This window comes from Mastomys coucha, unplaced genomic scaffold (assembly GCF_008632895.1).
Source record: "Mastomys coucha isolate ucsf_1 unplaced genomic scaffold, UCSF_Mcou_1 pScaffold9, whole genome shotgun sequence".
Lineage (NCBI taxonomy): Eukaryota > Metazoa > Chordata > Mammalia > Rodentia > Muridae > Mastomys > Mastomys coucha.
The window spans coordinates 84,654,145-84,665,265 of NW_022196915.1; the positions used below are offsets into that span (position 1 = coordinate 84,654,145).

Below are 11,121 nucleotides of genomic sequence, written 5' to 3' on the forward strand. Positions count from 1 at the left end.
TGGTGTAACCGCTTCAGGGCAGGAATTGTCTCTCCCCTTTCCTAGGACATTTTGAGTCGGAATTCAAATACTGTACAGTTGAAGCTGCAGTATGGCCGGCCTATAACTTGGTCTAAGGCATTCATTTTTGCCACTTTCATCTGCTTAGTATACTAACAAGGTGGAAAAGCAATCCCAGTCCCTGCAAAAGGTAAACCTCTACTTTTTTAAAAAAAAGTACTACTAGTGTTTTAGAACTGGGGTGGTTGAGCTGCAACATGTAAGCGCACACTACTTTTCAGAGTATCATGGAGAATGCACTATAGTCCAAAATTAAATAAAACGTATTTCTTATGAACAAGGGACAGGAGACAGTGCAATCAGGAGATTAAATTTTTTTTTTTTTTTTTTTTTTTAGGAATCTATCGTTTGAAATTATACAAAAACGAAATCTTTAAAGTATTGAAATTACATATCTGTCAGCACAAAAGAAACGAAAGAGACATCTGTTGTGTCTCTAAAGTTCTTGAATCAAAATGATCTGCACGTTGTCTAGTCTCCTTGAGAACTTATTTACTGTGTTACTGTCGGAGAAAACTTTTTAAAATGTGGGGCTTCAAGTGGGAATGAAAAACTTTAAAAAGATTAAAGATACAAAGTGTTCTATGGGACAAAATATCTCCTGTGCTTCCATTGATCCAGATTCCAACTGGAATACAAGCTGAATATAAAAGTCACTTTTAATTAAATAACCTCATCCTCAGGGCGCTGTGTGCTCACTTACCAGAAGTTACTTTTGCTCTTTCTGGTGTCTTCTCTTATGGTCCAGTATCATTTGATAGTTCTGAGTACAGAAATGGAATAGTCTGTGGATATTCTCCCAAGTTAAGTGTGTTTTGGAGGGTTTTTGTATGTGTGTGTGTGTTCAACTGACCAGAGATGTCTCTGCGGTCGTGTGTTCTTTAAGCACTGCCCTACAGATTGCTCCTTGCTTTCGTCGGCTCATTCAGAAGCTATTTATCTATTTTTTCCACTGTCTGTTGCAAGCCCCCGCCCCCGTAGCTGGATGCCGGCTCAGCCCCCACACATTCAGGAGTATTTATTCCCGTAAAGATAGTGACACTTGGGGTTTATTCTAAGACTAAATCCTCTGCCAGTGACTAAGGACCTAAGCATGCACACTGCCTCTCTGCTTCCCCTCCTAGCCAGCCTGACTACTCAACCATTTTCTTTCGTTCCCTCAGAATCAATCCCCTGTTTTGGCACACTTCAGTTCACACACTACTGCCAGGCCACTAATTGATTTCTGAAACCTGACATTTGTCTTTTTTGTTTTCTCCCATCTTCCCTAATGGTACAGGCCGACTCAGCAGGGAGGAATGCAAAGAACTAGAAAGTTCAAAGTAATTGAGGATCTGTCCATTCACACTGGCTGGCTGCACGCCAGTGTAGAACCTGGAAAAATCTGAAAAATATTTATCGAGTTTTAACCCTTTTTTGGAAGCTGAGTGGACAAGTTGTCAACAGAGGTGTTTGTCTTGGTTAAACATGGTCTCTGTGTGCTTAGAACAGCATAATACACACCTCAGAAAAGGATTGCAGTCCCACTTCCTACGGTCATACAGAGCTACGCTGGTTATTTTCTGTGAGACTGAAGAGCTAAGGGTTTGAGAGAAACTATTACTTACTTAAAAGCGGTGGCCCTATTGCCCGATCTTTATGCCAGAAATTAGATGTAAGTAAATGTCGCCATTTCAAGCAAAAAGTAGATATTCGAGTATTTTGAAAACTGGAAATGGATCAGCTATGTGAACCAGGCCAAGGCAGGCTCATCTATACATTCTTTAAAAAATAGGAAAATAATAAAGAGTGACAAGGTTATAAAAATATGTTCTTTAGTGCTTGTCAAATAGCTTGGTGGGGTCTTGATTTGCTGCAATTGAAATCTTTGTAAGGGGGAGCAATGTCAAAAAGCTGTTGTGAACTTTAGAAAGATTTCCATTAAAATAAATGGGTCTTATTGCAGCAAAATGCCATGCCCCACTGACGCTCTGGTCTAGATAGGCTTAAAAGCCAATCGGAATAAAGAGAAATTCCAAGGTGTATTATTACCTTTAAATTGTATTGAGAGTAAAGAGTTAAAGAAAGGAAACATTCTGCTCACAGCTATCAATACCCCACACCTTGGTTTGGTTATTCTATCAGCATTAAGTATCCAAAGGTGTTCTAAAAAAATGACCTCTTTTTAAAAAGTTAAAATCCAACAAGTCTATGACCTGTCTCAGAGTTATTTGAGCACATGATTGAGTTTAATAACAGAGAAAACGAGGCCCTGCTTTTAAAGGTGAAGGTTGGCAACATGGGGCTGTTCACGTAAGACCTAAGTGCACAGACATTTATTAAATAGCACCTTGGTATCATGAAAGCCATCATCAACCATCCTCTGAAAGCGGCAACCACAACTGTAAAAATGGATCACTGCTAAGAGGAAGAAAAAGGGAGAAAAGAAGCTGAGCTCACAATATGATTTTATCTTTGCTTAAAGCAAACCACCAGCACCTGAGACTTTCTGCGAACATTGGACTCATACCTGTGGTACATTCTTTGAGGTGCACTTTTTTTTCCTAAGAACTTAAAAAAAAAAAAAAAAGATGCTTCACTGCAAAGGGGCCAGTGTGCTCTCTGTAGGTACTATGGTATAGAGTGCTGCCTACAGACATAAATAGATAGCAATATTACAGGCATCTTTTGAAGTTGCAGTTTATTGTTTAAAGCCAGATAAAATCATATACAAGAACATTAAGGATTAAGGAAAGTAGTTTCCTTTGGTGTGATTGCTGGCAAAAATCACAAACAAAACCAAACCAAACCACTCACCCTGCATTAAACAACACAGTAAAAAGGCGGTAATGGAGCTGACTCGCTTTCCTACCAGTTTGGATTCCCAGTTTTCAGGGCCGTTGAGTATCTGTGAATGTTTGTGGCTTCTTTGGTTCCCGTTTCGTAGGAAAAGGTGACACTGTATTAGGTAGATGGGCCATCCTTCTCTTCTGAAAATATTAAAACTCCTCCATTCCCGCCCCCCCCCCAGACTTCAGTGCTAGCAAAAAATAAGCCAAAGATGTAATGTCTATTTAAATATCCAGTAGAGCTAGCTGTTAGTTCTCAAATTAGATTCCATGCTCGGGCTAGAATCAACATGGTTTAAATATTAAAAACTTCATCATTCATATGGCCCACCCCGCCTTTTTTTCCCCCACATTCGGAGAAGGAAAAGTAGAAATGTCTGTGTAAACTTGTAGCTCCTTAAATACTGTAGGGAGAAATGTGCCCAGGTTGGTATGCAAGGACTTGAAAAAAATTCTTGACATTACAGATTTTATTCAGGCCATAAAGGGATCTGCTAAAGGGTAGATAGATCTATGGCTGAAAACACAGAAATGAGAGCTGGTTTACATCTGTTACCGCCCCGCCCCGTGTTTTCCTCTAAAGTACATTTTGTATACTTAAAAAAAAAAAAAAGAATAAATACACTCATTGGATAAGACTGGAAACCTCAGCTCCCCCACCTAGCTGCCTTCTGTCTTCAGCTTTCGAGTTTCAGGTCCTTGCACAACACCTAAGACGTGCAATACTTTTTTTTTTTTTTCGCCCTAATCCTGGCAGAGAACAGTTCGGAGAGATCTCCCTCCGCGTCTCCACCCTGATTTCCCCCTCTTCCTAGATTCCACCCGCTCCTCTCCTTCCCTCCGCCCCGTGCTCCGCCGGCCCAATCTGTCAGAGAAGTTGTGTACAAACTGCGCTGCAGCCCTGCGCGCGAAGCTCCTGGCCCGCGAGGGGTGCGGTCGGCCCGTCGGAGGCGGGAGCTCGTGGGGCTTCTCTCCCATTGGGTAGCCGCTGGCCCTGGGGCTTTGTCATTGGTCACCACGCTGCCAGTCCGGTGAGCTGGCCCTGCCTCCCTGGAGTTGGGTGAAATAGAGGCGGGCGTCAAGTGTCAGTAGTCGCGGGGCAGGTACGCGCCCTCTTAGCTTGCTGGTGGAGCTTGGAGGTGGCGGGAGCGGGTTCCGGCGAGAGAGCGAGAGAGCGAGAGAGCGAGCGAGTGCTGGGGCGGGGCGGGAGAAAGTGGCGGCCGGAGGACCTCGGCGGTGACGCGTGGCCGAGCCCAGGAGCCCCGATCTTCGCGCCCGCTTGCGTGAGCGTCTGGCTGCCGGCCCAGGGGTCCCCGCAGCGGCCCCGCGCCGAGTCCGCCGTCCCGTGCCAGCCCGCGCGAGGTGGGAATCGCGATCGCTCCGTGCCCCGCTCCCGTAAATCCCCAGACCGTCAATGCCCACGCGGGTGCTAACCATGAGCGCCCGCCTGGGACCAGTGCCCCAGCCGCCGGCCGCGCAGGACGAGCCGGTGTTCGCGCAGCTCAAGCCGGTGCTGGGCGCTGCCAACCCGGCCCGCGACGCGGCGCTCTTCTCCGGAGAGGATCTGAAACACGCGCACCACCACCCGCCCGCGCCGCCGCCGGCCGCCGACCCGCGACTGCCCTCCGAGGAGCTGGTCCAGGTAAGCAGAGCGGCCGGCCTCCCTTCCCCGGTTCGGGCGTGTCCCGTCGCTGCGAGGCGCGGGCGACAGGGGCCGCTCCAGGCTGGGACGCGCGGGAACGGGTGCCCGGGTGGGCAGCCCCGCCCTGCGCTCCCAGACGGGGCGCCGCGGAGTGGATGGGGGAGCAGGGCGGGGGCCCACCCGGATCTGTCCAGGGGAGGCTAAGGAGAGCAACGGCGCGCTCGCTTGCACCTTGTCTTTTCTTGCGTGGGGGATGAAAGCTTGTACCCACGCTCAACTCGGCTTAAAATGCTTCTTGACCACTCTCTCCCGATGGCCCTGGCCTTGGAAGTCCACCTGCCTGCGTCCTCTAGGGTGAAATAGAAATGCAAATTGTGGAACATTGGGGTTTCATATACCCCCGTGGCTCACCCTAGAATGGATTGTAGGGCCCCTGTGGGAAACTAGAATCTTAAGGTTGTATTGGAGCACCACATTTTCCTTAAAAAGAAACACGGACAAAAAAAGGCCAGGGGTGTTGTTTTTCTTCGTGTGCGCGTAAATTTCCTCCCGGAGTCGCGTTGAAAGCTGGCAGTTGGCTTTTACACTTGCCCAGCAGCCGAATTAGAGCAAGCGCCTGTTTCTTTCGCCCACGCACGGGAGTCATATAGCCTAGAAAAAACTTCCCGGGACTTTTAGCTAGTCCCAAGGAAAAAAAAAATTGGAAACAGACCCACATGCAAACAGCTGGAAGAGCTAAAATCAGAAACCACTAACCGCCACGGGAGCGCAGTGCACGAAAGGGTTTTTAGTTCGGTTTATTTCAAGACGCTTAGTTTAATAGCCTCTTGCTGTATTTTGTATTTGCACCCAGCGCCTGTTTCTTGGGGTCTGCCAGTGGCGTGGTGCTTTGAGAGGACGGTGGCATTTTGTCAGATGTGACTCACATGGCTACAGCATGAATCTTTATTTTTAAGTCCTGCATATCCGGGAAATCCCGTCCGTCCTCGTCCACATTCAGATCTTGGTGATCTGAGGTCCGAGGTGACATTCTTTTGAAAATTAAAAGCAAAAATATGACTCCTGTTCATCGATTGAGCTGCAGTGGTTTTCTGTTCTATGAACCATTTCATTTAGCTAGGGTTTGATCTTTTTCTGACTTCCTTTTCAATGTCAAAATTTTTTTTGAGAGAATTAAAGCTTTCGTTACATTAGAGAAGAGATCTGGGAAAAAGATAGGCTGGGCGTCTGGTCAGTTGCTGGATTATGTATGTTCTTAAGCAATCAGGGCCTGGAAGATCTTTGGTTATTTCACTTTGGTAGTTTTCTCTCAGGAGATAGTAAGATGACTGCGCTTTTTACAGAGGAAGGGGGAATGTAGCATTGGCCCACGGAGAGGACATGATAAATGTTTTGTTGATGACTGTGCTGGCGGTGCAGCAGCCTCTCCCCACCCACGGGAGTCTTAGCACCCGTCTACCAAGGGAGTGATTTTTCTCCTTGATAATTAAAGATCTGTTTTAGATAGGAATATGAATAGGACCATTTCATTATTATAGTAACCAATTACCGAATCTGCTGGTTCAAATGAATATTTAGATCAAACGTGGAGGGTGCAATTGTTTTGTATCAGTGGTTACAGGCTTTGGGACCAGCTGTTCCAAGTTTTTATTCAAAAACTATTGAAATGGCCAAAGAACATTGTATATTAGGTACCTGACAAGATAACTATGCCCACGTAAAAGCCCTTCGGAATATAATTTTTAAGGTTTACAGAGGCTTTAGTTTTCAAGTGTAATGGATGTGAACAGAGTTGAGGAGGCAGTTTGGCAAAACTTTACGTCCATAGCATAACTGAACATTTGCCCTTCTTGAGGAGTGAGACTTGGTTGCATCAGAAAATAGTGTTTTGACACCCCCCCCCCACTCTCCTCTTTCACCTTTTTGTCTGGGGATGACTTGGGGGAGCGATTTTACCAAAGACATGTCATAGAAACTTTTGGTTAACCGATAATGACACACTTGACAAAATAAACTTGTGTGTTTATTAGCAACACTTTGGAGTTGGCCCCGGTTCTCCCAGTCCGAGTTTTTAAGTCAGCCATGTTTATTTGTCCTTCCTGAGAAATAGGTGATTATGGGTATTCCTCTTTTTCTCTCTCAGACAAGATGTGAAATGGAGAAGTACCTGGCGCCTCAGCTTCCTCCAGTTCCGATCATCTCAGAGCATAAAAAGTACCGGCGCGACAGTGCCTCGGCGGTAGACGAGTACTTCACTGACACGGGAGGCTTACCTTACAGCATCAGCATGAATGTCTTCTTCCCTGACGTCACTCACCTGAGAACTGGCCTCTACAAATCCCAGAGACCGTGTGTAACACAGATCAAGACAGAACCTGCTACCATTTTCAGCCACCAGAGCGAGTCGACTGCCCCTCCTCCGGCCCCCACCCAGGCTCTCCCAGAATTCACCAGTATATTCAGCTCCCACCAGGCCACGGCACCGCCGGAGGTGAACAATATCTTTATCAAACAAGAACTTCCTATACCAGATCTTCATGTCTCTGTCCCTTCCCAGCAGGGCCACCTGTACCAGCTATTGAATACGCCGGATCTAGACATGCCCAGTTCGACAAACCAGACAGCAGTAATGGACACCCTTAATGTTTCTATGTCAGGCCTTAACACACACCCCTCTGCTGTCCCTCAGACGTCAATGAAACAGTTCCAGGGCATGCCCCCTTGCACATACACCATGCCGAGTCAGTTTCTTCCACAGCAGGCCACCTACTTTCCCCCTTCACCACCGAGCTCGGAGCCTGGAAGTCCCGATAGACAAGCTGAGATGTTGCAGAATCTAACCCCACCTCCGTCCTATGCTGCTACAATCGCTTCCAAACTGGCAATTCACAACCCGAATTTACCTGCCACTCTGCCAGTCAGTTCGCCAAGTATGCAACCTGTCAGATACAACAGAAAGAGTAACCCAGATCTGGAGAAGCGACGCATCCACTTCTGCGATTATGCTGGTATGTGGTCTGTGTGCTCAGAGCATCAGGAGTGTTTCGTGTTCTGGGGTGCTCGTGGAGTCTCACATTTGCACCCTTTGAACGTTGGGCGTGAAAATATATAGGATGTACTTGACAGTTAAATCGTTGTTTTTTTTTTTTTTTTCTTAACATCTGTGTTTTATGTTGGTGGATAATGGCTAACCAGCCATGGCAATTTATACCTTTAATCCTAGCAATGAGGCTGAGATAGGAAGATTACATGTTCGAGCTAACCTGGGCTACATAGCGAGATCCTATCTCTTAAATAACAATTGCCTTTTATTTATTTTTATTTAATGGTTAGTCCATTCTAGGAAATAATCAAATGAAACTTGGATTTCATTCAGTCTAATAGATTGTAGCACCAAATTCTAAAGCCTCTGGAAATTAAGTAGGTTGGTGGACAATAGTGTGGATGGTGAAGTCTGTTCAGGTTGTAGGGACCCCTTGGCAGGCACAAGGATGGATTTAAGAATGGTTGGTTCTGCTAGTGTATGCTCATTCTTGAATGAGATATGTGATCCAAAATATAATTGGACAGTAATAAATATATTTCCAAGTTGCAGGCATAAGCGAGTTTATGATTAATGCGGGTCATAATTTATTGACTGCACGATGTGGCGTGACATTCTAAATGAAAAAAACAAAGTAGGATTGTAGAAAATTATAGTCATCTCGGATAATGGCTTAACACTGTCAGCTCTACATCCATTACATTAGATGTACATATATATATATATACATACTCACACACACACACACACACCCCACCCCACGGTAGCTCTCCATTTACTGAAGGTACTTACTGGAATATAAACACAGACTTTCCATTTGTTCGTTGGCTGGATTACCTGTGTTCTTTGCTCCCAAAATGGTACATAAAGCAGCTCACCTCTGCCTTCTAATAAGGTCAGGAGAGCACCTTGAAAGTTCTTAGCCAAAGCTTCCAATAGTACTCCTTAGCACAAGAGATTGTATCTTTAGAGGCAAGTTTTAAACAGTGAATCATCAAATGTAAAGATTTCAAAAGGCCCTGGAAATGACAAGCTGCTCTTCCTCTGTTCCCTTTATTTTAGGTTGCACAAAAGTTTATACAAAGTCATCTCATTTAAAAGCTCACCTGAGGACTCACACGGGTAGGTAATTTTCTTGTTAATTCTGCGGGTCGTGTAAATAGTCTAAGTGACATTCATCCTTTTAAAAAGCCAATACGTGTTTGATCTCTTCTTCTGTCAACTTTTATTTTTTAATGGCCAACTTTTTCAGCAAGGGCTTGGCTCAAAACTCAGTTCCCCAAGAAAGTCTGGTTCCGGGAAGGCTGATGGTCCCTCAGTGAGACCCTGCCCTGTCACCTCACGTAGAATTAATGACCCTCAAAACGTAAACAGCAGTGTTTACTAATGGATTTTAAAACTTTAATGGCAATGCTATTCCTGTCTTGAAAGAAGGGAGAAAATTCTCCTCGGTAAATCATGTTGCTTCAATAAGACCCCTTTTCAAGCTACAAACTTTTCCACTCACCATGTGAAGCACCAGTGCTTAGCACATTATTATCTTCCGTTTCACCGGGGGCTTCAAACATTTGTGCTTTAACCTTTTTGCTGTGTCTGAAAAGGCCTATGATCTGCAGAGTATGAACTAGGGCGGTATTTTAAGCCTTCCTCCCCAGCCAACCCGGGGCCTTGGCTGGAGAGGCCTTCTCTATCCATCCTTAGTCTTCCATTTTCGTTTGCAGCCTGCTTTTCCCGGCAGTCTCTAGTTAACATTTTGCTAGGTTTTGTTAAATTCACAGCCATCCCCTGTAGGAGCTACTAATTTGGAAGCCGCCCTTATATCAGAAACACGTTTACAACGACATTCGGTAACATGCTTTATTAGAGGGTTCCACAGACCCATAATATTTTCAAGTGTCTGGACGGTTGCTATTATAATTTTCTTAAAGAATAGCCCTAAAGGAAAAAACAGATATAAAAGTGACTGTAGTTTTTCTCCTCAATAAATACACCCTCCTTACCTAAAGTTCAAAGAATAAGTTTGCTAATAAAAGCAGTGACCTAGCAAAATGTATTATTCCATCATTGCCATGGAAACCAGAGTATTCAACGGTTCCTTTGAATGGGTTGTTGGATTAGTGTGAGGACTTGAATCTCCCTAGGCTGGATGTTACTATGGAAATTGAGTTTTGATAAATGAAGTAGTTATCTCTAACGGCTGCATTAAAAAGTAAAAGCCTTTGGACAAAGGTCAGTGCTGAAGTAGAGCCCTGTGAGATGATGGTTGCAGGCAGTCTGTGTGCCTGTTAGGGGGCAGGGCTCAGCAGTCTGAATGCTGAACACTTCCTAAAATCCAAATGGTAGATGCAGGCCTTCCAGGAAAAGGCATCTCACGTTTATCTGTGATAGGAATGAAGTCATTCGGGGCCAGAGGTGGTCTTTTTTTTTAATTTGTTGGCAGGTAAGCATGAACGGAATCCAACAGATGATTCCAACTCCAATCTAAAATCTGTCCAATACAGTTGACAGGTGCCAGAAGAGTCCATATAGGAATACTAAAGCAACATACTAAAATACCCTTTTGTAGACAGTGTTGTTAAGGGAAACACTGAACTTGGGTCTTTGAGCTTTGGATCGAGGGGAAACAGAAGTAGCTTAGGTACATTTGAGCTGTTGTTTCTCTCTCTTCTCTCACCAGAAGTCCTTGAAACTGGAGATAGGAAAGAGGGAAGGCATTTTTTTGAGGTTAAAGTCCCCATAATAAAAGAAGTGTGCAATTGCCGATGTAATCAACTGCTTATTGCAGGCACGTCGTCAGGCTATATCTAAATAGCTTTTCCACCCTGTCAGGGTTTACTGCTCTGAATGCTTGTACCTGGGATCCTGGAACTTGACCTGCTGGCAGAGAAATTTAATAGTGGGTCGTCTGAACAATGCTCGCACTAATAAAAAAGGCAGACTAAGATGGAGGATCCAGGCCTAGTTAGGGTCCCATGGAGGGACTTTGTCACTTGATCGTAAATATTGTGGCCTTAAAACATCTAATGAGTGAGGCCATGTAATGCAGTTTAATGAAGTTTGGCTTGATAGTCTTTCAGATGCCTTGGGGGGGGGGGGTTGGTAACAAACTCGCTCATCTGGCTAAACCCGTTCTTAGGTAATCATGGCGCACCGAGGCTTTCTCATTCCTAGTTTCTAGACAATGCCTTTTAAAATTACCTGTGTGCTGGCTCCCATTGTCTCCTCCCTCTGCTCCTGCCCCTGAGTGTACAGGAAGCCAGTAGGGCCTTCTGGCTTGTTTCTTTCTTTTTTTTTTCCCTTTCTCCTTCGAATGCCCAAGTAGATGAAACAGTTTTTTGTTTTTCCTTTCTGAATAGTACCTTTGCTTTAATAGCTTGTCCTGTTTTTCTTTCTGTCCCATTTCCTCCCACTTGGAAAACTTGTTAGGGGACTCTAAAAACTACGCGGTGATATTGACTGTGTATTTGGTGATAGTAAAAGAAATGCTTTTCTAATGATTGCAGGCAGAACGAGCAGCACCCCGGCATTTCTGTGGAAAGTGATTGTAG

At 45.0% G+C, this 11,121-nt stretch overlaps 1 protein-coding gene across 2 annotated transcripts in view; it reads left to right on the plus strand.

The window, feature by feature from the left end:
- The first annotated feature begins 28 nt into the window (after nucleotides 1-28).
- Nucleotides 29-11,121, plus strand: part of Klf5 (Kruppel like factor 5) — a 20,514-nt gene continuing 9,421 nt past the window's right edge. The window contains exons 1-3 of one of the 2 annotated variants that reach the window (XM_031361707.1): nucleotides 29-190; nucleotides 6,674-7,538; nucleotides 8,636-8,695. In XM_031361707.1, coding sequence (XP_031217567.1) covers nucleotides 6,686-7,538; nucleotides 8,636-8,695 — 913 coding nt within the window. In that variant the 5' untranslated portion in view covers nucleotides 29-190; nucleotides 6,674-6,685. Of the gene's footprint in view, nucleotides 191-3,955; nucleotides 4,531-6,673; nucleotides 7,539-8,635; nucleotides 8,696-11,121 lie in introns of those variants that run through there. The other variant, XM_031361706.1, reaches the window with a different exon arrangement.